The following is a 24,138-nucleotide window of genomic DNA, read 5'->3' as shown; positions in this document are numbered from 1 at the left end:
TTATATATTTTGGAATAAGGTCTTGATGTGAGATTTGTATTATACCAAATTATGGGGCCAACCCCTTGAATTTTGGTGCTGATCATGATTCTATTAATTTTGACCAAATATGCATGTGTTATGAAATATCTTCCTTTTAGGTAAAATTTTTTGTGAATTTCCTAAATCCGGCGTGGATTGTCTGCTTTGATCGGTCCAAGGAATTAGTCGATCTGGTGCGCGAAAGCTGGCCATGACACCCTCGATTACCAAAAAAATATCTTCCCTTTTACTAACACTTGTGGATATATTATTCAAACAAAAACAAGCAAATGATTGACATCTCAAAGCCACACAAAAATATATACATTTGGTTCCTGCTTCTAAATGCCAATCGGATTAATACAAAACAAGAATTTGACTCTTTTCTTTTTCCATCCTTCCTTGGTATTGTTTTTGGTTCATTCTCTATACATTGTTTCCCAAACAAACCAAAAGAAGAGGAAAAAGAAAAAGAAGACGTTGTAAAAGCGAGAGCAACGTTGGTTTCCTGAATTCCCTCCTCAGCAGTTTTAAGTCTGTACGTTTGGGTTTGTGATGAATATAATTGAAGGGTGTTGGACACAAAATAACAAAAAATCTAACAAGGTTTGCCAACAAAACAATCAAGAGCGCCGGAAAATTTGGTGAGGCTTGGGGCCAATGAGCCGGGCTTGAACGGAATCATGTCGATTTTGGAGGCTTTTTGGCCCTTTCCTTTGGCAGACTCAACAAAGAACGCTCCGTTTATCATCAAATCTCCCTCCGATCTCCATTCCCAGTTCTTCCACTCCGACTCTGGGGTATACTCCCTCTTGGTCACCTAATTCAATTAATCAGCAAGGATTTACCAACACGTACTATTAATTGGAAACTATTAATTAGTACTAGCTAATTAATTACCTCTTTGGAGAATTCATTTGGAGGAGCAATGAACCTGTTACCCTGGCTGATGATGGTGGGGTTCATGTTACCACCAATGGCATACATGAGCCAGTGGGTGTAGTCATTGTTGACCACGTGGAAGAATCCGAATCGGCACCTTGGCATCCTCTGCACCAATCCCCTACCGAAGTGGTTGAAAGCCAAAGTGACTTGCATGATTTTGTCTTGACTGTAGCTGTTGCTGGCACCGAACAACATCACCTGTACGTACGTTGGCGTAATATATATATAATGTCAAAGTCAGTGTCTGTACGTCTAATTCTATACTTAATGTTAATCAAGTACGTACCTCATTGTGGTCAGTGAAGTGGCTGTTGGAGATGGTGATGCCCGTGGAACCCTGGATGGCGTCGATGATGCCATCCGTGCACCTTGCCATGGATACATGGTCAATCCAAATGTCGGAGGAGCCAAAGATGGAGATGCCATCACCATCACTCCTGGTCCTCAGACCGACATGGTCCACGGAGTCTCGGACCATCCCACCAGGTTTCGAGACGATGTCTTTGATGCGAAGGCTGGTGATGATGACATTCTTGACATATTGGAGGGTAATGCCAGCACCAAAAGCGATCGCAACATTGGCTCCCCTGCCATCAATGGTCTTGTCACTGCTCACCAACAGCTCCTCCTGCAAACTGATCACCATGCCATGTGCAAAGGTGATCCACAGAGGTCCCTTCTGAATCACAGCGTGCCGGAGGGTTCCTGGTTTCGGGTTCACCACGTCCTCGTCCGACCCGTCAGTCACCACGTAAAATGGGCCATCCTTACCGCCGGTGGTCTTTCGGCCAAACCCTTGGGCGCAGGAGGCTAGCTTCTTGCGGTCGTTGGCCCAGTTAGGGTCACACCTCCAGCACGCGTCAATTGGGTTGGTCGCGTTGCATGGACCACTATATCTCTTGCTGCCCATCAAGCTCCTCCTTGTGCTGTTTTTCCCTATTTCAAACCTGCATGCAGGCATATATGTATGTTATTAAAATGTCAATTAATTACATTATATATTCATTCAAATAAGATTAATCTATATATATATACGTCCATTTGTTTTATCAAAGTTAGATAAGCAAATGATTTCCGATTTGGCTAATTTTTTGCAAGGATGATCTATCAATGGAGATGTAAAAATTGAACGGTTCGGATCGACACAAAACAATTCGTGTGGGCCTCAACAAGGTCATACCTCAACATAAATAAGTTGAGGTATACCTCAACAGAAGGAGCCTGTATATATATATATCTTATCAATAATGACAACATATATAACCTATCAGATATTAAACTCACGTACTCTTTAACATGAGCATTGAACTCCTCGGTGACTTTCTCAGGATTTGGTTCATAAGTTTGCTTGGCGTGTTGTTCGGCTTCACTGGCTCGTTCTTTCCAGTAGTCATCGAAAAGTGCAGGACTGTCTTCGGCTTTGGCAATTACAACAAAGAAGAAGACAAAGAAGAGGAGAAAGAAATAGGATGGCTTAGAAAATCTTGATGTAGTCATTGTTTAAAGGCTATCTTTTTCGCCTTAATTTGTCCCCGGCCCCTCGCGTTGAGCAAACTGCATGCAGGCGCAGATGGGCGAGGGCAAGGTTGCTCGAGCGCTCGCTTTCAAGCAGGCCTTGCCAATTAAGCAACCCAAGCTCCCAAGCCAACGCCGATTCAACCCCACAACAGTTATTATTTGGATTTGCTTCTCAACTCTGTTTAATATATAAGATATATAGTTAGGGGTTGTTTAATTAAGGCATATATGCAATGTGGTGGGAAGCAAGAGATACATAGATATGGCGAAACTTCGGGCAACCAGAACAACGGTTGACAGTTGAAACCGGGCTGCCTCTTGAAATTTTCTTTCTTGTATCAATTATTGTGAAATTGGATAAATATAGATATGTATAGCTTGAATATATTCTAACTAATTCCTATCCCTCTTTAGTTGGGGCATTACAAACCAAGAAATGTGCGATCAGCAATATTCTGCACAGGTTCTCGCCCCGAGTATATTAACAATGTACAATTTTGCGTTATCATATTTAAAACTACTGTAATCTACATCTAAGTGACTAATTTTTAGTGTGATCATTCCACTCTCACACGTGGTATTATTAATCCATATATAATATAATTATAATACGTTGTCTATTTATTAATCCTATATATATATATCTTAAAAATATAAACTCGTCATTCACCTATGTTATAACATGTGAATTAGTAATATCACGTAGCGATGTGACAGTCACACATAAAAAATTTTCGCGTAAGGGATTTCAAATAAGTAATAAATAAAAAAGAACACATAAATTGGAGAATTTAACACGATTGTAAAATCAATAATTTATTTTAGATGAGCATCAACTAAGTACCCAAATATGTAATATGTACATGCTCAAGAATGAAAATTATAACAACCACTAAAACCTTTTAAGAAGTTTTTGAATTTTTTATAGGGTCAAAGTTAATTCGTTTTCAACGCACTAAAAATATATTAAGACAGTACATGCTTTTTCTATTGAGGTATACTTCAACTTATTTATGTTGAGGTATGACCTTGTTGAGGCCCACACGAGTCGTTTTGTGTCGATTCGAACCGTTTGCAAGGATCATCTTCATTGATAAATCATCATTGCGCAAAATTATCCAAATCGGAAATCATTTGCCTATCTAATTTTGATAAAACAAATAGACGGTTTTATCGAAAATATTTAGTTCGTCCATTTATTTGATCAAAGTTAGATAGGCAAATGATTTCTGATTTGGCTAATTTTTTGCAAGGATGATCTATCAATGGAGATGTAAAAAATGAACGATTCGAATCGACGCAAAACAACTTGTGTGGGCCCTAATAGGGTATATCTTAACATAAATAAGTTGAGATATACCTCAATAGAAGGAGTCTGTAAGACCGTAATAAGTCATGCCAGGGTATACCTCAACATAAATAAATTGAGATATACCTCAATAGAAGGAGTTTGTAAGACCGTAATAAATTATGTCATAGTATACTTCAACATAAATAAGTTGAGATATACCATAATAAGTTACGTCACCGTATGACCCAAAAAAAAATCAACTGTCAGTAATCAAAATTATATTAATATAGGTACACATAATAATTAATGTACGGGATTAGCAATTTAGAATCAAAATTCACATTTTTTTTTGTGGGAGAAAGGAATCAAAGTCCACTTTAACACCCATCTTTAATGGAAGGGATTACTACCATTTTGCTCCCCAGACTATTACACTTGTATCAGTTTGCTCCTCAGACTTCTAATTTGGAAAATTAAGGACTCTGACTTTTTCAATTTTGCCAATTGAGGTTCTTTTGTCAATTTACACATTTTTTATCCAAATCTTTGAGGGCAAAATGGTCCCTTCCAATTAGATCTTATCATTTTTTCCTCATGCATCATTTTTTCTCTTTTATTTCTTGCTAAATTTTGCTTGATCATCTCGAAATTTTAGATGAAAAATGTATAAATTGACGGAATAACCTTAATTGGCAAAATTGAAAAAGTCAGGGTCCTTAATTTTTCAAATTAAAAGTCTGGGGAGCAAACTGATACATGTGTAATAGTCTGGGGAGCAAAATCACATTAATCCCTTAATGGAATTAAATCTTATCTCTGCCATAAAAACTCAGACCACTTCAGTTCGCTTGAGAGGGAAGGTCTCCTTGATGAAGGGTTTGGTGGATTCAAAGGTCTCAACTACAGCGGTGTCGGTAGAGGTAGCTCTGGGAGTGAGAGTCATGGGAGGCTTGAAGTTGCAGAAGCTCCGGCCACCATGGACCAGCTTCTTCGGAAAAGCATTGAAAGAGCTGAGCTTGATTAATGGGTTCAATGTGGGTCAGTGCCTGTGGTTTTTTCTGCGACAGTGGTGGAGAAGAGGCTCTAAGCTAACCGTCGACATGGTCACTGAGACTGAGGGAATTGAAATAAACTTGGAGAAGCTTCTGAAGATGCCCATGACGTTGAGGGACAGAGGTGAAAGCTCCAGGTGCCCACTTCTCTCTTTTTGTTCAATCGTAAATATAAATTGGAATGGGTGTCATTGTGTCAATCGATGAAAATGGAAATTTTTGTACATATGTGGTTCCCATTTTGCTGTTTTTATATGCATTCAACATCTTCTTTCAACTTATACTCATTCTGTCTGCTACTGTGCTTGTATGTTTGTGAGTTAGTGAATGTTAGTAAATATGATAGATAATTAGATACCAGCTAGTGTTGTTGGAGTGAATTGAATTTTGGTTTTTTATGTGCAATGGCCAGTCTTTGGAATTTTGCTTTCACTGATATAATAATATTTACAAGAGTACATAAAGAACAAAACAGAACGTACTTTTATATATCAATAATATTCTTTGGGGGCTACAGACAAATTTGTCCATCACAAATTAGTCTTTGGACTTGTTCTCCTTATACAAATTAGGACTATACCTCTTCCCATGTGATAAAGCTCTGCTAGTACTTTTTGCCAATATGCTCTTGATGATGCAGTAAAGTTGGTTTTCTTTCCAAATCTAATCTCATAAATATAGCAGGATTCTTTTAAAGTAACTCTTTAAAAACATGAAGAAAAATAACACTTTTATCTCTCAAATATATAAATACATGATATAGAAGAAAAAAAAATCATAAGATGCATAAACAAATCAATTCCAAATCTCTGCCATAAAAAGTCTAAATAAAAAGTTGGGACCTCCTGCTGAAGTTGTGTTGATCTAAGCCATGAAAGTAGGTTATTGTGGTTAAGTGGGGATAGAAAAAGTTGTATAACTAAATGCCTTTGCATAATTAAATGCAATATATGATTCTGGTTCAAGGTATGCTACTAAATCAGTGCTAAGGCTTCTTTAACCTTCATTATATGTCTATGATGCTCTAAAAGTAAAGGGTCTGAATAGAACTCTCCACAAATTGAAGTCATACATTGTATTTCAAATGCTCCATCTAATTTTGACTCATTTATGTTATGAATTGCAGTCATACTTGATTGTTGTAATTTAAAATTTTTCCTCTCTTCCCATGGAAGGTGCATAGATAGAGCAGTTAACTTAAACAAAGTTTTAAATTAATAATTTATAAGTTAATTGGGTGCATGTGCTTCATATTGGTCCCACATGTTAGATATTGTCTTGAACGAGAGCAGATTTCCTACCAGTTTTTGGTATCCGATTGGTATCAGGCTAAAATCTTAGGCATTGAAGACAGAGTAGAGAGAGAAAGAGTAGGGAGAGAGTGGAATTCAATAGCTAAGATTTTAACATGGTACCAAATGGGTATCAAAAAACTAGTATTTAGTGAATAATGTAGGGCATTAGGGAAGGAAGAAATAGTATTACACAAACGAGTGGTGCACTGCTTAATTAAAAATTTAGAATATGTAGGCCATATATAGCTACTGGCATATATAGGCCAATTGGTCCCCCATCCCCATGCCTTAAAACTTAAAAGTCTCTGGGTCTGAATCGTCTGATATATATTTTTAATGGAAACTTATTTTACTTTTGAGTGGTGATTATTAAATCCACCTATCTTATAATATTCAAGACTATGCAGTAGATGGTCTGTGTATACTTGTTGATGACCACTTAAAAGGTTTAATTTTGCATCCAGATAAGTTCTCTTTTGAATTGTATTATGGTGGTGAATTTATTGGTAAAGGCTTGTACAGTGGGGGTAAAATAAAATGGGCCAATGATTTTCATGTTGATTACGTGACATAGGTAGACTTGTTTGACATTCTGACGAAGTAGAATATTATATATCACACTCAACAGGGGGTACGAGGCATGTGAGTAGACTAGTAATAGAACACTACTTGAAACATGTACAAATTAACGAAATTACTTCAATTGACAAAATTAAAATTAAAAAAGTGAGACACCTTAATTTTTCAAATTCAATTTAGAAAACAAATTAATACAAAGAGCAAAATGACAGTTTTTCATAGAATTATACACCACATGTTTTTGCATACAAATATATAATAAAATTATCACAGATCCACAATGAATCAATAGCCAATAGAGTACGACGGTGCACTGCCTTTAGGAACCTATTACGTGACAGGCTCACCACTTCCTCAGTAGCTGGACTGACTGCCATATTAGCAAGCAGCTCCTTAGCAGAGTTTCTAAAATTCGGAAATGCTTGGCGAAACTTCAATTCAAGGTTCTCAGCCATACCTCCATCAGAGAGAAGTGCATTATTCTATCTTGGCAAACCATCGAGTTCGATTTTTATATACTCATAGATACATGGCATCACTGTGGGAAAATTAGGTTGCTTCCCAGACCTTGTAGTCTCTTCCCTCAATGCTTTGAGACCATCTTTGAGGCCCACTTGGGGGTTCATAATGACCTGGTCCAATCTTCATTGCAACCTTTTCATCAATGATAGCCGCATACACATCTCTTGCTGCCTGGGTAATTTTAACCTATATTGTACAGTATGGAAAATGAAACCAATACTTCGATACCATGTTTCAAAACCAGCATCTATTTCATATTGCTCAATAAATGAAGCCTACAATTTGATTATTGATACTTACTATACTCCGACAGTTGATTTTCTTCCGGTTTCTGAGTGAGACTAGAGCTGCAATTTCAGAGTGGTAGTGAGAGAAAATGTGATCATAGAAAACAGCTGGTGTTCCTGGATGAGTCAGAGTGTATGCATATCCTTGCATTTCTTTTCCCTTTGGAAACCTCCAATGACCCTTCAAAAGGAAGAAAAGTAAAAATATGTAGCTGGACCATACTTTTAAGATCAATATCCCGCTTTGCCATATCACAACAGGGGAATCAAGATCAAGGAAGTTCAAACCTGAGTAGAACCAGTATCGTGATTCTCTATGAAAGTGACAGCACGAGATGGCCACCATCCAACTACCCCTGGAGGCTTTCCCTTCTGATCTGATAATCGCCAATACTCGCATTTTTCCAGTGCCTACATAATATAGTGATTATATTATATGTGAATAAAGTATCACGCACCATATAAACAAGGAAAGCAAATAACTATAGTTTATGGACAATGGCTAGTATCCAAAATCCTCATTCTTCAGAACTGTTAATGAGCCTCTTGGCAGCAGGTTGAACCGAATTCTGTAGGTGAAATGACGAGGGAAGTTGCCACCAGAAGCACTCAAAAGCCATGTTTCTTTCATTTAGAAATGTACTTGTAGTATTCTACGAAGTGATGGTGCTTCTTATGGAATAACCAAGAAGAATTCTAACATAGCTATAAGCATTTGATGATGTGACACCTAATTCATGGATGCTAAAATAATTTCATTGTGTATGTTATTTTAACACACAAATCAACACTACAGTATGAAGGAAAAGAAAATTAACATAAAACAGGTATTCAGACAGAGCTGAACACTTACTGCATGAAGAATCCCTTTTGTTGTGACATCAAATGCGCCAGCAGCTCCATTAGTAGCATTGATCCAATCAACAATTCTCTGCCTATGTGCATCTTGATTGTGATCCATTTCACCATAGGTATAACTTAGGGAATCCCAATACTCACCTACAGCAAAGTGGGGCTCACTAGAATCCAAGTAGTCCTTCACATAACCACCCCAAAATCCTCTAACAAAATCAAGCCTCCATCCATCATACCCAATTTCTTTCCTGTGATACACTCATATGTTTATATCAAAATGCTAGAGTAATACATTCAACAAAATATGCAGCACAAGGAAAATGCACTTAATAGTTAATAGGATAAAATATAACACATCCATGAATCTTTTGTTTTTTGAAAGCACACCCATAAATATAAAACACAAAGGAAAAACTGATATTATATGTGGTCATATGTCTAAGAGATGCATAAGACAACCTCATCCCAAAAACATTTGCAATATTCAGTTCAGAAAAATTAGTATTAAAGCACCAAGTGCTTGTCGGAACAACAATATTGGAAATTAATTCACTAAAAAGTATATAATGGCCAAACAGAGAAAGGCAAGACAGTCAGTAACTTAAGTAATGCAATTTCCAGGCACATCCCCTTTGAGCAGAACAGCAATCTAAAATGTAAGTTTAAACAAGAAAACAGACAACCTTTAAACTCAAAAGACAACCATGAATCCACTCAAGAAGACATCATTGCATTGTTTCACTAAACGCATGGTCCTAAGGATAGGAGACAAATTATGACTTGGCTCTATGGCACCTCCCAGAAATACTTTTGAGTCACCCCTTGAAGGTACTATGACCTCAACTCTAGTTTCCGTTGCAGAATAACTTAAGGCTATGGTGTAGCATGTGCATGTGCGTGCATTTACATGTGTGCTGTGACAGAGATGTAATCTAGCTTGAGGATCTGTTTTTGGGTTTCTAGGATCTGCATTGCTCTTCTAAATACAATATTTGCGTATGGTGATAGTGTGATAGTGTGATACAAAACTAAAGTTGAACTCTCAAAACTTAAGAAGGAAATCCTACGAGCTGAAGTAGATGAGTCCAGACTATTAACCTTAGCCAGCGTAACCATTCTTTGAGATCCTTCCTCACAAAATCTTGTGAATGATCAATGTTTGGAGCAGCATGAAAACTATCTCCACTACTTTTGTTGCCCCTGCCCTGTATAACAGAAAGAAGGCACTTTCACAAATCTCAAAAGCTACCAACAAAACATTATGCCCAAGTAATATACTTATCTCAGAAAGAAGGCTATTCCATAAGCTGCAACATTCTCACTTTTTTTTTTCATTGTTTTCTAAATAACTTCAACACCCACAAGTATTCTATGAGCACATATCAAGCCTAGAAGTTATAATATCTTCTTCCCACATATCACATATATTCTGTTTATCTTGCAGTAGCCTACAGAGATTACAGAATAGTTTCCGAAATTAGTAATAAATTTAATAGTAAAATGAACAGAACCTAGGCAATTAGTTTTTAAAATTAATAAAACTGAGCATTACCCTAGAACATTCTAGAAACGACATCTAGTTCTATTTGTTATTCACATGCTAACAAGGTGTTCAAATACAGTATCACATGTGCACATGATATAAACTACAGTAGAACATGCAAACAAGGTCTCTTTGTATGTTATTCACATGCTAACAAGGTCATAAACTACAGTATCATATGTGCACATGTGTGCACATGAAATAAACCAAATATCATGTCTCTGCCTAAGCATACCCACGACGAAAGAGTAGACGGGCACAAAAAAATTAAATACCTGAAAATGTGGATCGTCTGCAACAACTGCACGATCATCCCAATTTAAACGACCGCCAAATATATTCCAAACACCATTTTGATTCTTAGACTCTGCACAGCGGTGATTTAGAACAACATCCCCTAGAACTTTTATACCAACTTCATGGAATGTCCTCACAGTCTCCTTCAGTTCGTCAATATTTCCATATCTGAGAAATGTAAGACAACAGTAATCACCACATTTTATAGTATAAGAAATAATCAATACCAAAAACTAATATGGAAAGGTAACCCTCTTAAATAAATAAAGGAAATTTACTATCACACCAGTTACATGATAAGGAATGAAACTTTAAGGTTCAACATATGATGGGTATAGCTGATCAGAATGTGCATAAACCAAGCAAGCAGAGGTATGCCAAACTACTTTTATTTTTTTGTTTTTTCAAGGAATGTTACAAAAATAGTTATCTTTTTTTTTTTTTTTTTTTTACAAACAAGAAACAATAGCTATCAAATCGAAAGCAGTGTAGAGCTCACCGAATTTATTTGGAGTGAACTTTGAAGACTGAGACAAAATAATCATGTGTGTTATAAATTTATGATATGGTACCTGGAGTTCAGATTATATAAATCCTTTGGCATGTACCCTTCAGGTGAGACAGATTCTGTAGGGGGTGGTAACCAAATCACAGTGAAACCTAGAGAAGATAATTCTGCAGCTTTATTTTTGAGCTCCATGTACCATCTTCCTGATTTATGAGATTCCCAATTAAAACCTTGGCACAATATTTCAAAACCCGTGCCTGTCCCTGAGCATATTTTGCCAGGGGCTTTCAATTTCTCAGATTCTGAAATAACTTCCTCTGTGAAAGTTGGAACAGTGCTTCTAAAGATACTATAGGCTTCAGAAGCCAATTTTTCTATTTCTTGAAGAATGCTTTCTTGTGCTTCTTTTGATTTTGTATTTTGACCCTTCACAGAAATGTCACTCACCAAGCTCCTTATTTCACTGATTATTTCATTGGTATATGCAGTAAAAGTACTTTCTTGAATTGCTTCTGCACTTCTATCAGGTGCCTCAGCACCCTCTGGTTGATCCTCTCTTGGTAGAGCAATTGATTTATTTGAGCTTGAAAGAGGGACGTAGAAGTCATTTCCCATACATTTCAGCCACGTACTTTCATTTAGCTTGAAAACAAAAAGAAATCCTGCAAGTCCTTCTTCTAAAGTGAACAATCCCCAACATCCATTTCCACCCTCTTTTTGCTGCAGACAGGATGCCCATGAAAATAGAAAAGTTGATCAAGAAAATTTTCCATTCTTGACCAGATTAATTGAAAATTTCTTAAGTAAGCACAACTGAACCCTGTTTTAAAGTCGTTTTCTAGAATGAAGTAGAAAGAAGGGTGAAAGAAAATTTAAGATTATAATTAAACAAATTATTGCAAGCATGAGGATGCTTAAAGGAGAACTTATATGCATCATTATTTCTCTATTATGTATATAATGTACTAAAAGTATGTGTGCAGAGAGTAAAATTCTAGCAAAATCCTCCCATGGGCCTTTGATCATATACATGCTAGCAACTCAATATCCCATCTCTCCATTGTTTAAAATCATGCTTCAACAAAAACAAAGGTTATTTTCTGCCTGAAGGATTAACTAAAACTAATATTGTAGCATGAGGTTTCATGATCTTCAAAGATGATGGTGATAGTAATCCAAGTAAAAATCTAAAAGGGTACATATTGACGAGAAAGAATGGTCAATTACAAAGCCAGCAAGAATATAAGAATCGAACAAGAGAGGAGAGGTAATGGCAAAGAAAGGAAAAGGTTATAAGAACCTGTAATAGAGTCCGCAAAGCCTTGTCCTTGAATACAACTGTTTCTGGTGGATGTGGGGCAGCTGGAATTTCCCATCTTTTAGCATCATCTCTGCAAACTCCCCAGTGAACAACAACATGGTCAGGTAAATCTGTTTCTAAATACAGAAGATTCTTAGCTGTCTCAGGGCACTTCCTAACAGAAACAGTTACTGAATTATTGACAGCAATTTCTTTTGCAATAGGCAATTCTTCATAGAACCCTTGTTGATCTTTGGAATTTGATGATTCTGCTTTGAGGAACATGTTCGATAGCTGTCCCAAAGCTCCTAGAATTGAAAAGGAGGCAAGAAATTTTCTGTCAGTTCATGATTGAACATAAACAGAAATGCAAGGTACTGTGGGAAAAACAATTGAAGAAAATAAACCACCCTACCAACAGGAGTAGGGATGTGTAGGCACTAAAACTTTGCTGCCAAAAAGCCACATGGATAAACTATTGGCATTGAATGTATAAGGATACAAAACCACACTAGATAAACTCAGGAAGGAAAAATAAAATTGAACTCAATTTAAGAAAAACTGCCTCTCTTTAATTCCGGGATGTATATACACAATGGACTCAATTTAACTCTTATGTTTAATTAGGACAATCGTCACTTCTCTGTGACTTTTGTAACAGATTTCTTGAAAAATCACAAATTAGTTCAAACTAACAATAATTGTAAATGGAAAAGATCTAAAAAATACTACAAACAAATCAATCAAGTAAACCAGAGTATATAAGGGTTTCAATTACCTGGCCATGTGCCCAAGCCCCTTTTTGCTCCAACTACATTGTCATCCTCTTGCAGGACATCCACAAGAGGTACTTTAAAATCTCTCCCTCTGTGCTGATACCAAGCACCAGTTTCTTCATCCTGCACCACCAAAAACCCCCAACAAGGGCAGAAATTTTAATAAAAATAATGCCAGCATATCAAATTTAAAGGACTGAAATTCTCAACTGCTAACAGTTGAAAATCAGAACCTTCAGAACAAAATTTATCGCTGCAATTGCACTGTTGGGTTTAAATCCAATCTTCACTTCATGAGATGTATCACCTCCAACAGATGATGATGATTCCTTCAAGGGTGTCTCTATTGCATAGCCCTGAAAAGGAACATGTATTTCAAATTCATTCTGGCAATGCGAAATTAAGAGCTCTGCAATCATACTCGAGAACCCAATACATACCCTGATGGGGATTGAACCAGGTGGTCTCATCTCACTAGGAGGTTGATCCCATTCACTGCACATTAGAAATATACATTTTTTTTTTTTAAATTCATTGTGAGATAAGTACAAAACCACAGGAGATGGGGAGAGAGAGAGAGAGAGAGAGAGAGAGAGAGAGAGAGAGAGGTTACAGTCTTGTAGAAGTACCTATAGATCTCATGGAATAAGGAAAAATCTAGAACACCACTATCCATATCTTCCTTTCATATAAAATATTTTTTTTTTGGGTCCGTTTCATATAAAATAATTAAGTAGATGAAATACTGATAACATTACTGCAGGCCAAAATTTTGATTTGGAAGAGCAAGCCAGAGAAGGCCAAAACTTTCATCCTAAGCTCATCCAAGTCTTGATCACAGGAAAAGATCATTAGCAACTAACTAGAACATTGAAATAAATCAAGCATCTACATTTATGAGTAGAATAATTCTTCTGGGAGCACAAACATTACTGATCAATCTAAAATTAAGTCGAAGAAGCTTTACCTGCCAACATCATCCATATAAGAAACTCCCCAGTGAAGAATCCATTTTCCGGGAAGACTACAACCGACGGTTAGCACCCAATTGTGTGCTTTCTTCCCCTCTAATCTGACATAGATCTTTCCCTCCATCTACAATTTCAGATGGACCACATCAGATAGACCATAAAATTCAAAACGCTCAGTTGGGTTGCTCATAAAACAGAAGAAAATGCAAAAGCAAATACAATAAACGATCAAACACTCTGTGTTCCCAGCGTGGAAAACACTAATTCATCAAGAAAGTGTACAGCTTCAAATTCAAACAGAGTCATAAACAAACCAAAATAGAAAAGTAGAAAAGCCACAGTCGAGAAAAAGAAAACTCTGACCACTTCAGTTCGCTTGAGAGGAAAGGTCTCCTTGATGAAGGATTTGGTGGATTCAAAGGTCTCAACTACAGCGGTGTCGGTAGAGGAAGCTCTGGGAGTGAGAGCCATGGGAGGCTTGAAGTTGCAGAAGCTCCGGCCACCATGGACCAGCTTCTTCGGAAAAGCATTGAAAGAGCTGAGCTTGATCGATGTGGGTCGGTGCCTGTGGTTTTTTCTGCCACAGTGGTGTAGAAGAGGCTCTAAGCTAACCGTCGACATGGTCTGTGCAACCGTCACTAGGACTGAGAGAATGAAATAAAGTTATATGAAGATTAGAGAAGAAAGGGAAGGGTCGAATTTTTATATTTTTAAAATTATTTTAAAAATTATGAACATGAATGTATAGTTGTGAGTTGTGTACATTTGTAAAGGCATATACCATTGTACCACCATCAAGTCAAATGGATATTGATACCAATAGTAGTGTAGATTATTAAAGCGTTTATGTTAAAAGACTTACATTTTCTAAAACATAATTAAAAATTAAAAATGTGTGAAAAAAAAATAAATTAATTAATTAAGTCCGCCATAATTTCAGCTAGATAAAAAAAATTCAATTTTTAAAAGAAATAATTTTTTATATATTTGGCAAATATCCAATATGCAAAGTTAAAAAAGTCATACTAGATATTTTATTTTTTAAGAATATATTAGATTTTAGATATTTTTCCTGTGTCAGTCTGTGGTTCACCGTTCACGCAACAAGTGTCTTGGATTTTTCGTTTTCTTTTTCCTTTTCTACAGCTACAAGATTTTATCATTTTAGAACCTTTTGTCCACATGTGTACGACCTCTTTGTTTCATTAAGAATTTTGTGCGCTAGAACCACGAAACAAATTATTTTGTGCGCGGAATACGATAGTCTTTGCGTAAAAATCTGAAGGGCTGACAGGCCCAATAATACCCATCGTCTCAAATAAAAGGTCGAAAGTACCCTACCTCTACCCTGCCATACGGTGTAACACATGAATATGTTTAAGGTATAGTTTTAATAAAATTTACCCATACTATAATATATAAATTAATTATACCACATATTAATATATTAATTATACCACGTACCAGTATATCTATTATACAAAATAATTTTTCAGTGCTCTCAAAGTTGAGTGGAATAAAAACACATTATCTTGTACTCTTGCTTCAAATGTACCCTAAATCATGTAACGAAAAAAATGTATTCTAAATACAACATTGCGTAATTGCAAAATCAGAAAACAATTATTAAAATCCTAGTGGTCGGATACTTGGATTCCCCTAGTTTGTGAGTTGGGGACTTTTCAAAATATTCATTGGCACAAGGAAGAAGCTACACTACAGAAAGAGGAGAAAGCAATGGAATGCAGGAAATGGAATACATCAGGAAGGTGACAGAAAATTCCACATTGAACATTTCTAAGGTACAGCCTCCATTAACATCGACTCATTGAAATGGACAAATTCAAAAGGATATTTGACATTGGTTTGTGCCAATTATTTTATACAACCCATTACCACCAAGATATGAGGAAACCAATAGCATCATAGTAAAGGACCACAAGTTCATCAGAGAAAATTCCGTCTCTATCTACCTACCTTATTGCCCTCCACCATGCAAAAACAGAACCACCCTTCCCTTGGAACCAGATAGCCGCTTGGCCTATGGCTTGAGTGCCAAGGCTAAACCAATCTTTGCACTCTTCTCTATTGCCCTGGTATCAACCTCTCCTGAGATGGTGAACAAAGATTTGGGGCGCCACTCATGCTGGATGAGAGCACTTGCCCTGCCATAGTTATTCACGCGAGCCTTCACCGTGGTTAGGGGGTCAAGTGCATGTTGTGTGCCAATTGTGAGGGTGTTTTCATTGCTTGAAAAGCTATGGGATAGCTCCGCACCAACAGCAGTGGCAGTGAGTGGGCTTACAGTGTGGTAGTAGGAAGCAGTAAGGGTGTCAGCTTTATCATTCCTGTATAATCAACAATATCAAAAAAATCAAACAAGGCACATTAACCTGAACATACACAAGCAATAAGTGCTATTCAACTGTAAATAACATAATAATCCCCAAGGTAAACTTTTTTACTTTTGAACAGAAAGAAGGAACTCACAATATCAGGGAAGCAATGAGGTCAGAATGGGTGAAATTCAACCCTGCATTGCACTTGGTGATGTTCCCAGAAGCTGTGTCAAAGGAAAGATCTGTTCCAAGAGAGAGAAAATTGGTCCCAACAACACCAGAAAAGTTAACAATTGGATTGGCAGTCAATCCAATGCTGGTACTTATTCCGGCATACTCATGCTGATATTGAAGTTCCACCTGTTTTCAAAATTACAAGTTCAGACCATAAAGCAATGATATTTATGCATATCAAGCTCATTATGACATGCCCAACAATAGAGAAAAAAAAGTCCACATGACTAAAGCTACAACTTATAAGGCCATAAATGGATATGATGCTTACTTTGCCAGATCTCTGATCAGGTACAATAAAGCTAAAGATTGCCTTGAGACCAGGTGCAGGCTCATCAACAGTAATAGTTGTGAGAAGCTGCATGTTAACACACAATTATCAGTCAAAATATCCAAGCATTATAAAATTCATAGTCTGACAACAAAATCATTTCAACTTGAATAATTATTATAGGTTTCCTTGTTATCACATAAAACACATACATACAATAAAAAAAATACTAACATTTAAATAAAGGCATAACCATGGATGAAACAAACTAAGAGTATAAGATAAGAACATAGAAAAACCATATAGGGAGAAAGTAGAAATCAATACAATTCGAACAACATCAAATTAAAACACACCATGAACTGTTCTTATACTATCATCTAGTAGATTAAAAGAAAAAAGCGAAAAACACTAGTGATCACACGTTTCCTGCTCCTGACATTTTATAACACAATTTCATGTTTTGCATGGAGCATATCTTCAAAGTACCAAGATAAATTTGCAAAAGTTACCCATGAAAACCATATTTATTCATTTTTCATCATCCATTACCATAAGTGACACAGACAATAGTGAGTCCAAGGTCAAGTGGCTTCAGAGTGACAAGATAAAGTTGCAAAAGTTAGCTACGAAAACCAAAAAACTTCATTGTTCATCATCCATAACCATACGTGACCCAGCCAATAGTGAGTCCAAGGCCAAGTGGTTTCTGGTTAATGCACAGACATATTTACATGTTAAGAAAAGATGGCTCACAGGAAGATATGAGGGGGGAAAGTAACTAGAGGCACTCGATCACTCTTTTGACTTACATTAGAGTTGGTGTCAACTTTAATATCAGTTGTGATGTTCTTGTTCTTCAGCTGACTGCTCACATCCCCCAGATACAGCTCACCTTTCTTAATTCCAGTTGAAGTGATTGCCTTGAGAAGTATAATGAATCAAAATATCAGAACATAACAAAGTCAAACAGAATAAAATTAGGATGGTTTGGAGGGCAGGACCCAATAAAGATATAACATAAAATGTAAATCACACATTGCAAGCATCCAAATCAATAAGACAGTATTAAATGCTTGCATTTACACATTTGAAAATGCATGCTACATATATATTATAGCGAAGTAGGAAGACTTCAAAAAAGTACATGACAAGACTAGTGCGACACTAACTAGGTATGTTAAGAAAAAGTTTACCTCAAAATTGCATTTATGAAGGTTTTAAACAAACATGATTAGATTCATGCATCTGAGCTTTCATTAACTATGGAAGCCTAACATTGCATGTTTGCACAAGACATCCTGGATAAGGATACCAATAAAGTCGTACATGGCCTAAATCTGATAAAACAGATCACAGTGGCATTTAACAGAAATAGTATGTGATTTGAACCAAAGTATAGTGATATGAGACTACAAAACTTACAAATGCCACTGGCACTGCAAGATTAAATATGACACTTCACATAAAGTGATGGAAAATCATGCTGCAAGGCAGAAAATGAGAATTTTAAAGGCTAACGAGCATACGAAAGTGTCCCAAAATCATGGGAACAAGCCATTCAGCTCATCTAAAACTGATGCAATTCTAGATTCAAAGTTCAAAACTCGAATTGCAAAGTACTTAGAATATGATCAGCAGAAGGAGAAGACATGAAGCAACACAACAGGTTGTGGCTGAAGTTTCTATTAATTATTCTTCTCTTCTCCAAATTTTCAGCAACCAAACAGCTGATTTTTCATTTTTGCTTGAAATCAATCATTGAGTCCTCTACATTTCAGCAAACAACTATAGCTTCCATTTCCTTAACCAGAAAATGAAAGAAATCAGTAAACTATAAGTATAGATCTTAAACTTTCTTATTGACGGTCAAGCTCAGATTATCTTAGCTCAGCCGCACTCATCAGAAGCTTTCAATTATTTGATACAGTAATAAAATAAAACATGCAACACAGGATTTCATTTTCAACCGTTTTCTCAGAAAACAAACAGGAAAATATTTAAACAGAAATTATGCAGTACTCCTTTAACAGAAAAAATAATAATAATAATAGTAAAGAAGTATCTAAAAGCTTACAACTCCAGAAGAAGTGAAAGTGGTGACGCTGAACTTGTGGTCGCTTTGGTAATCCTTGTAAAGAAGATCTGGAAGAAAAGAAATAAATAGAACATACATTTATAAGTGAAAAATAGAAACAAAATTGATGCTAGAAAATACAATTGATCAACAAAATGAATGAACAGAAAAATGAAGAGAATGGACCTCTGGCCTTCTTGCCGATGTCGAAGTAGAGACCCGGGCCCTTCACCATGATTGTTCCCCGAGAAAACTTGAAAGAAAAATGAGAGAGAAAGTAGAAGGGGTTTTTGTGTTTGGTTTAGCTGCGTGTAGAGAGACAGGCTAAAGAAGGAGCAAAATAGTGGATAATCAAGGAAACCCTAGAATCGGTGTTTGTTGAGCAGAGAGATCTGGACCGTTGGATCTTGTTTCGGAAGGGATTCGCTTTTTCTGGCCGTTGATTTCAAATAGAAGCCTCGGGCTTTTACGACCTCGAGAATCGCATTGGAGGTTGTAATGGGCATATTCGCCTTTTTGGTGCTGCTTTATGACACGTTGCAAAAACGAAAACATGTTTTTTTTCTTGGCGTGCGGGGTGCCGCCTTCTTTTTTTATTAATTTGCACACAAAATATTTCTCAACCGCACCGTCTTAATTATTTTTGGTTCAACACTTCAACAGACCGTCTCAAATTTTTATTTTTTTAAAGGGGCCATCTCCAATTGGATATTTGAAAAAAAAAAATGTATAAATCTGTATATAACTAAATATACATCCAAAAAATATATATGGATTTGATGAAAAAATATATAAAAGGGTCTGGGTCCAATAATACATTGACAAAATGCTAAGTTTAGAAGGGCAATATTGTATAAGTGAAGGTAAAATAACAAAAAATTGGGAAATTTTAATTAAAAGAGGGTGTTCAATAATTTTTTAGGTACAAATTAAAAAAACAGTAATGATAAATCATTTTTTATTTTGGGCCTTTAAAAAAACCCTAAAAATAATTTATTACCTGTAACAATTTTCCCTCTCCCCTTATTAAAAAATGAGACATACAAATTAAGTGGCATTTCAGTTTGGGCATTTGATTATCTTCAATCATTGACCTAAAAGAAATTATCTTCAATCAAGTTTTAAGCTGTTCTTTTTTATAAACATTATTAAAAAATAAAAAGTAGTTCTGGCATTCGTGGGTTTCAAGTTGGGATCCAGATAAGAACAAAAGCTGCTAGAAGACCACCCAAATACTTTGAATCAATTCTAGACTATATAATATTCAAGCATCACCTCATAGTTTCAAGGCCAGGTATGAACAAGCATAGCAAATCCACCTACAATATTAGATACGAGATATGTCAAATTGAAAAGGAAGCACACCCAAACTTTTTAGATCCTAAAGCACAACCAAACTCGAGTCTTGCATAATTGCACTAACAACCATTGGAAGCCTATACATGCTGCATCTCCAACTTCATACCAAGTAATATGGCATTTACACCTGCCTTGTATTTGCTTGAAGGAGACCATCTCTTATCTGTGAAGCAATGTCTTTCACAGCACCAGGTCCATGAGGGATGAAAACCGAATTGGACTTTGAGGATGCGCCAATCTCCTTCATTGTGTCGAAGTATTGGGTCACCAGAACCATGTCCATGACATCCTTAGATGATGTCCCAGGTACATTCTCAGAGAATGCCAGCACGCTGTCTCTCAGCCCGTCCACAATGGCCTGGCGCTGCCTAGCTATGCCAAGCCCTGACAGATATTTGGACTCTGCCTCTCCCTCAGCTCGCTTAATCTGCAATATCTTCTCCGCTTCGGCTTTCTCAGTTGCAGCCAGCCTCAACCTAGCAGCTATTAATTATAGGAAAACATGCATATATTAGTTCTGCAGCTGTTACGGTTAAACAAACTTAATTACTCAAATCAAGACACTTTGCTATAGGTGCTCTTGTGTTTAGTCTAAAAAAGAAATTCATATTCCAAAGGGACCTACGAGATCCCGTCTCTTTAGTTTTCACAGAGGTGCAACAACGAAGAAGAATCCTACTGCATCTCAAGAATGGGTACCATCTCTCAATTTTAGACACACATTGATGCTATTTGGATGATAGGAGTTGAAAAGCTTATAATTGCAAGGACTTCCTAATTCTTTTATTACAGAAAAGTCTATCAGTCAATGATGGAAAAAAATAGAACAGCCTGTGAAGGCCAAAATGGTCAGTCAAGAAAAAAAACTAGAAAGAAACAACCTAGAAACCAAAAAATTTAGCCTCCAAACTTCCAGGGCATACAGAATGAAACAGGTTCAATTTTTTTCATTGGCATTAGGTAAAATTTCTGAAAAATATGCATTATGTACAACAAAAGAGCATATTGAATAGAAAAGAAAAAAAACATTGCATTCCATAAATGGATGTAAACATATTATACCTGCATTTATCTCATTCATTGCCCTCTTCACATGCTCATCTGGCTCGATATCCACAATTAGTGTTTGAACTATCTCAAACCCATAATGTGACATGGCCTACGTATCCACAATAAAACAATACCAATCATGATAGATGTTTGAAAGTTGAATTCTAGACCAAACAAGGCAGACAGATCTATACCTTTTCAAGTTCTTCTTCCACAGCTTTGGCAATGTCATTCTTCTGTTCAAAGGTTGAATCTAGATCCAACTTTGGAACACTTGCCCTGATAACTGAACAGAAAATAGAATTCCGTTAGTTTTAACTGCAAGCTACAATCTATAAACATCTACACTATTTTCCTCTGATGAAAACAAGTATCAGTTAGAGGTTCAGAGCATAACCTCAAGCCTAAGAAATATTCTAAAGACAAGTCGAGACACAAGTAAACTAGCCATGAATGGATCTCAATTGTTAGAAGGACATAAAAAACAAACAAAAACCCACAAATTTATGGAATTAATTTATGAGTTTCAGCAACAAACCCATACCATCAAAGACATAAGATTGGATCTGCCCTCTGGTATTGCTGAGCTTGTAAAAGGCATCTGAAGCCTTCTCAGCTAAAGCTCGGTATTGAACAGAAGCAACCACAGTAACAAAAACGTTATCCTGAAGAAATACCATCGATCAGATTTGGCACATAGAATTGCACTTCAAATTCCTAGATCCAACCCTACTACATGGCTCTCAACAATATCATATTTTTCCTCATTTGTTAAGAGTAGAACTAAGAGGTGCTCCTAGAGTGCGTAGTGCTTACTGTGTGTACATGGAAGGTTATAGCAATCTTCTTGTTGAAAGGAGATCAATATGAAACAAACCTTGGTCTTTGTTTCACAGCGAACATCCAATTGCTGCACTCGTAAAGAGAGATGACCAGCTACCTGGCTACCCAAACACCAAGGCAAACAGTGACAACCGGGTTCAAGCACATCATCAAACTTCCCAAAAGTTTCTCTGATAGCAACAGTAGACTGGTCCACTTGAATACAACCAAGAGCTTGTCCCATTTTCTGATTCTACCAAAAGCGGTAACAACAATGAGAATCAAATGCTAACTTGTAATGCACTTTTTGAATTGTGTAGTCAATATATACTTGAGAGATTTATAGGCTTCACAGAGGGCTTGTCATAAACTTGACAAGTATTTCAAAGAAACTAAATGGCTCAAAAAAATCAAGGTCAACATTAAACAATAATACATGCATTTCAAAGCCCCTCTGTTTCACCAGAATCACCTCAATCTAGAATATATCAATTACAAAGTTGATGAGAACATAGTAATATATATATATATGTGTGTGTGTGTGTGTGTGTGTGTGTGTGTGTGTGTGTGAAATGATGTCACTGATGAAATCACGAGTATCAAAGAACCTCTAAAACCAATTCAATTAGAAGCCAAGCAGGAACGGTTGAGAAAAAGTGTTAAACATTGTATTCCAGACATTTATTCTAAAGTAACAAGAACTAAATAATATTTGAAACCTTTGACGCTAAGATCAAGGAGCAAACTAAGGGTGGTGTCTCAAACCACTACTGCCATATCAAGTTATCAACCAACATGCTAGGAATGAAACGGACAATAAAGAATATTCAACACTTATTCTCAAATTCTTGATGCTGTTATAACCATAAAAGTCAACAGTTGATATCAAACCCAATTTCAAAGAAATAACCACAAGGATGAACGCAACCAATTAATTTAATGAAAGTATACTTAACATTATCTATTTTGTAGGCCAAAGTAAAGAGTCAAAAAAATAGAATTTATTTTATTTATTAGAAAGGATTACAATATTTTTTAATGAATGGCAATAATCAATCTAAATTTGAATTTCAACTTAAACAGGGTTTGAACAGGCAAGGCTTGTTTAAAAAAGAAATATATTATGACAGTAGTTGTGCAAATTTTGACAAGATGACAAGTAGAACGATAAGAAGCAGATATGACAAAACCTTCATTCCAGAAGACAGCCATAAGAACATATAAATTATAGGATAACATAGCTGTGCCACACTGCCACCAAATGGAACAATTGGCTAACTGCTTCAACGCTGAATCAGTCAAGCGGGGTTGGGTTCTTAGCAACCTAAGCCTTAAAACTACTTTATCTATAACACAACAACAAAATGAAGCTAAAAGGGACTGTGTGTGGGCCTGTGGCCCTCGTATATCTACAATGTCTCCCCAATTAATTAACAATAACTTGGTAGTCTTAGTTGTGTTTTCAATGGATTTGTGCGTGCATAGTGCAACACAGAGACAATCAGGCAATAATTATAAATATTTAATTAAATACCACAAAGCTATCTCATAAAGTCACAGGGAATAAAGAAAACAACCACAAGAAAACAAAAGCGAATAAAGTAATGCGTTAAAAGACTTAAAGGGCAACCTCTGTGATTAAACTAGCATTTATCTCAGAAACCAAAGTAAAACCCAGTCCGTATTTCAGGTTTAAAGCGATAAAACTCGGTTTACATGCGACTCAATCCAATATGAACATCAATCACATAATAAGACAAAGATAAGTTCTCGAGCAAATTTAGAAAGGACAGTGCAAATTTGAAGGCAAAATCAGACAAATACAGCAACTAGAACTACAAGACAAGGAAAATCACAGTGAAATTTTTCTGCTACGGAGTACTGACCTCTGAACTTGAAGGGTTTGTGTGCGAAACTAACTGAAAGCAAGCGAGAGCGAGAGTGAGAGAGAATTCACAAAACCACGAGAAATTGTGATAAAAGGGGTCGCAGAGTAGTCGGATGTTTATATAGAACGAGTGAAAATTGAAAATTGTGGGAAAGTCTTTGGCATCACGGTGAAGTTACCGGTCGCTTTCGCGAACAACTTTCGCGGAACTATCCGGTATTGCAAAAGGAACTGTTTGGGTCTGTGCGTAAAGTGGAAGCACCGAGTGGTCCGAGTCCTATTAACCAGGCCGCGTTTTATTTTTGGTTGGAAAATCCTCGATTAGGGATGTTTGGCAG

The 24,138-nt window shown here is 36.5% G+C and overlaps 5 protein-coding genes across 6 annotated transcripts; all 5 read right to left on the bottom strand.

Moving 5' to 3' along the window:
- Nucleotides 1-619: 619 nt before the first annotated feature.
- Nucleotides 620-2,364, bottom strand: LOC147295084 (putative pectate lyase 8). The gene is made up of 4 exons (XM_086234554.1): nucleotides 2,255-2,364; nucleotides 1,253-1,913; nucleotides 922-1,218; nucleotides 620-841 (listed from the first exon to the last, which is right to left on the bottom strand). The coding sequence occupies exons 3-4, from the start codon at nucleotides 1,159-1,161 to the stop codon at nucleotides 620-622; spliced, it is 462 nt and encodes a 153-aa protein (XP_086090680.1). The 5' UTR covers nucleotides 1,162-1,218; nucleotides 1,253-1,913; nucleotides 2,255-2,364.
- Nucleotides 1,241-2,463, bottom strand: LOC147295083 (putative pectate lyase P59). Its single transcript, XM_086231237.1, has 2 exons — nucleotides 2,255-2,463; nucleotides 1,241-1,913 (listed from the first exon to the last, which is right to left on the bottom strand). The coding sequence occupies exons 1-2, from the start codon at nucleotides 2,461-2,463 to the stop codon at nucleotides 1,241-1,243; spliced, it is 882 nt and encodes a 293-aa protein (XP_086087363.1).
- Nucleotides 2,464-6,893: 4,430 nt separating this feature from the next.
- AMY3 (alpha-amylase-like 3) lies at nucleotides 6,894-14,479 on the bottom strand. The gene is made up of 13 exons (XM_086231422.1): nucleotides 14,124-14,479; nucleotides 13,757-13,884; nucleotides 13,230-13,284; nucleotides 13,023-13,145; nucleotides 12,792-12,912; nucleotides 12,014-12,321; nucleotides 10,778-11,433; nucleotides 10,184-10,373; nucleotides 9,464-9,570; nucleotides 8,364-8,613; nucleotides 7,799-7,921; nucleotides 7,524-7,691; nucleotides 6,894-7,409 (listed from the first exon to the last, which is right to left on the bottom strand). Exons 1-13 carry the CDS (start codon nucleotides 14,379-14,381, stop codon nucleotides 7,251-7,253), a joined length of 2,646 nt encoding a protein of 881 aa, XP_086087548.1. The 5' UTR covers nucleotides 14,382-14,479; the 3' UTR covers nucleotides 6,894-7,250.
- A 1,051-nt stretch (nucleotides 14,480-15,530) lies between these two features.
- Nucleotides 15,531-19,433, bottom strand: LOC147295081 (mitochondrial outer membrane protein porin of 36 kDa). The gene is made up of 6 exons (XM_086231430.1): nucleotides 18,868-19,433; nucleotides 18,682-18,749; nucleotides 17,417-17,527; nucleotides 16,605-16,691; nucleotides 16,251-16,459; nucleotides 15,531-16,108 (listed from the first exon to the last, which is right to left on the bottom strand). Exons 1-6 carry the CDS (start codon nucleotides 18,914-18,916, stop codon nucleotides 15,802-15,804), a joined length of 831 nt encoding a protein of 276 aa, XP_086087556.1. The 5' UTR covers nucleotides 18,917-19,433; the 3' UTR covers nucleotides 15,531-15,801.
- Nucleotides 19,434-19,914: 481 nt separating this feature from the next.
- LOC147295080 (hypersensitive-induced response protein 2) lies at nucleotides 19,915-24,138 on the bottom strand. 2 transcript variants are annotated; one of them, XM_086231428.1, is made up of 6 exons: nucleotides 23,799-24,138; nucleotides 21,968-22,165; nucleotides 21,635-21,755; nucleotides 21,285-21,376; nucleotides 21,103-21,199; nucleotides 19,915-20,523 (listed from the first exon to the last, which is right to left on the bottom strand). In XM_086231428.1, the coding sequence occupies exons 2-6, from the start codon at nucleotides 22,154-22,156 to the stop codon at nucleotides 20,162-20,164; spliced, it is 861 nt and encodes a 286-aa protein (XP_086087554.1). In that variant the 5' UTR covers nucleotides 22,157-22,165; nucleotides 23,799-24,138; the 3' UTR covers nucleotides 19,915-20,161. The 2 variants fall into 2 exon arrangements, with proteins under 2 accessions (XP_086087554.1, XP_086087555.1); XM_086231429.1 differs by having other exon boundaries at nucleotides 21,968-22,159.

The sequence above is a fragment of the Dryas octopetala genome, chromosome 2, assembly GCF_963921425.1.
Source record: "Dryas octopetala chromosome 2, drDryOcto1.1, whole genome shotgun sequence".
Classification (NCBI taxonomy): domain Eukaryota; kingdom Viridiplantae; phylum Streptophyta; class Magnoliopsida; order Rosales; family Rosaceae; genus Dryas; species Dryas octopetala.
The sequence above is the reverse complement of the archived record's forward strand: the minus strand, read 5'-3'. Positions and strand labels throughout refer to the sequence as shown.

Coding starts and splice junctions, on each gene's coding strand:
- LOC147295084 (XM_086234554.1), bottom strand. CDS start 1,161: ATGTTGTTCGGTGCCAGCAACAGCTACAGTCAAGACAAAATCATGCAA. Junction 842..921: donor CAAATGAATTCTCCAAAGAG/GTAATTAATTAG, acceptor TAATTGAATTAG/GTGACCAAGAGGGAGTATAC.
- LOC147295083 (XM_086231237.1), bottom strand. CDS start 2,463: ATGACTACATCAAGATTTTCTAAGCCATCCTATTTCTTTCTCCTCTTC. Junction 1,914..2,254: donor TTCAATGCTCATGTTAAAGA/GTACGTGAGTTT, acceptor GCCTGCATGCAG/GTTTGAAATAGGGAAAAACA.
- AMY3 (XM_086231422.1), bottom strand. CDS start 14,381: ATGTCGACGGTTAGCTTAGAGCCTCTTCTACACCACTGTGGCAGAAAA. Junction 13,885..14,123: donor CTCTCAAGCGAACTGAAGTG/GTCAGAGTTTTC, acceptor CTGAAATTGTAG/ATGGAGGGAAAGATCTATGT. Junction 7,410..7,523: donor AAATCAACTGTCGGAGTATA/GTAAGTATCAAT, acceptor TGTACAATATAG/GTTAAAATTACCCAGGCAGC.
- LOC147295081 (XM_086231430.1), bottom strand. CDS start 18,916: ATGGTGAAGGGCCCGGGTCTCTACTTCGACATCGGCAAGAAGGCCAGA. Junction 16,692..17,416: donor AAGTTGACACCAACTCTAAT/GTAAGTCAAAAG, acceptor GTTAACATGCAG/CTTCTCACAACTATTACTGT. Junction 16,109..16,250: donor CTCATTGCTTCCCTGATATT/GTGAGTTCCTTC, acceptor TTGATTATACAG/GAATGATAAAGCTGACACCC.
- LOC147295080 (XM_086231428.1), bottom strand. CDS start 22,156: ATGGGACAAGCTCTTGGTTGTATTCAAGTGGACCAGTCTACTGTTGCT. Junction 21,756..21,967: donor GCTGTGAAACAAAGACCAAG/GTTTGTTTCATA, acceptor GTATTTCTTCAG/GATAACGTTTTTGTTACTGT. Junction 20,524..21,102: donor AATGAATGAGATAAATGCAG/GTATAATATGTT, acceptor TATAATTAATAG/CTGCTAGGTTGAGGCTGGCT.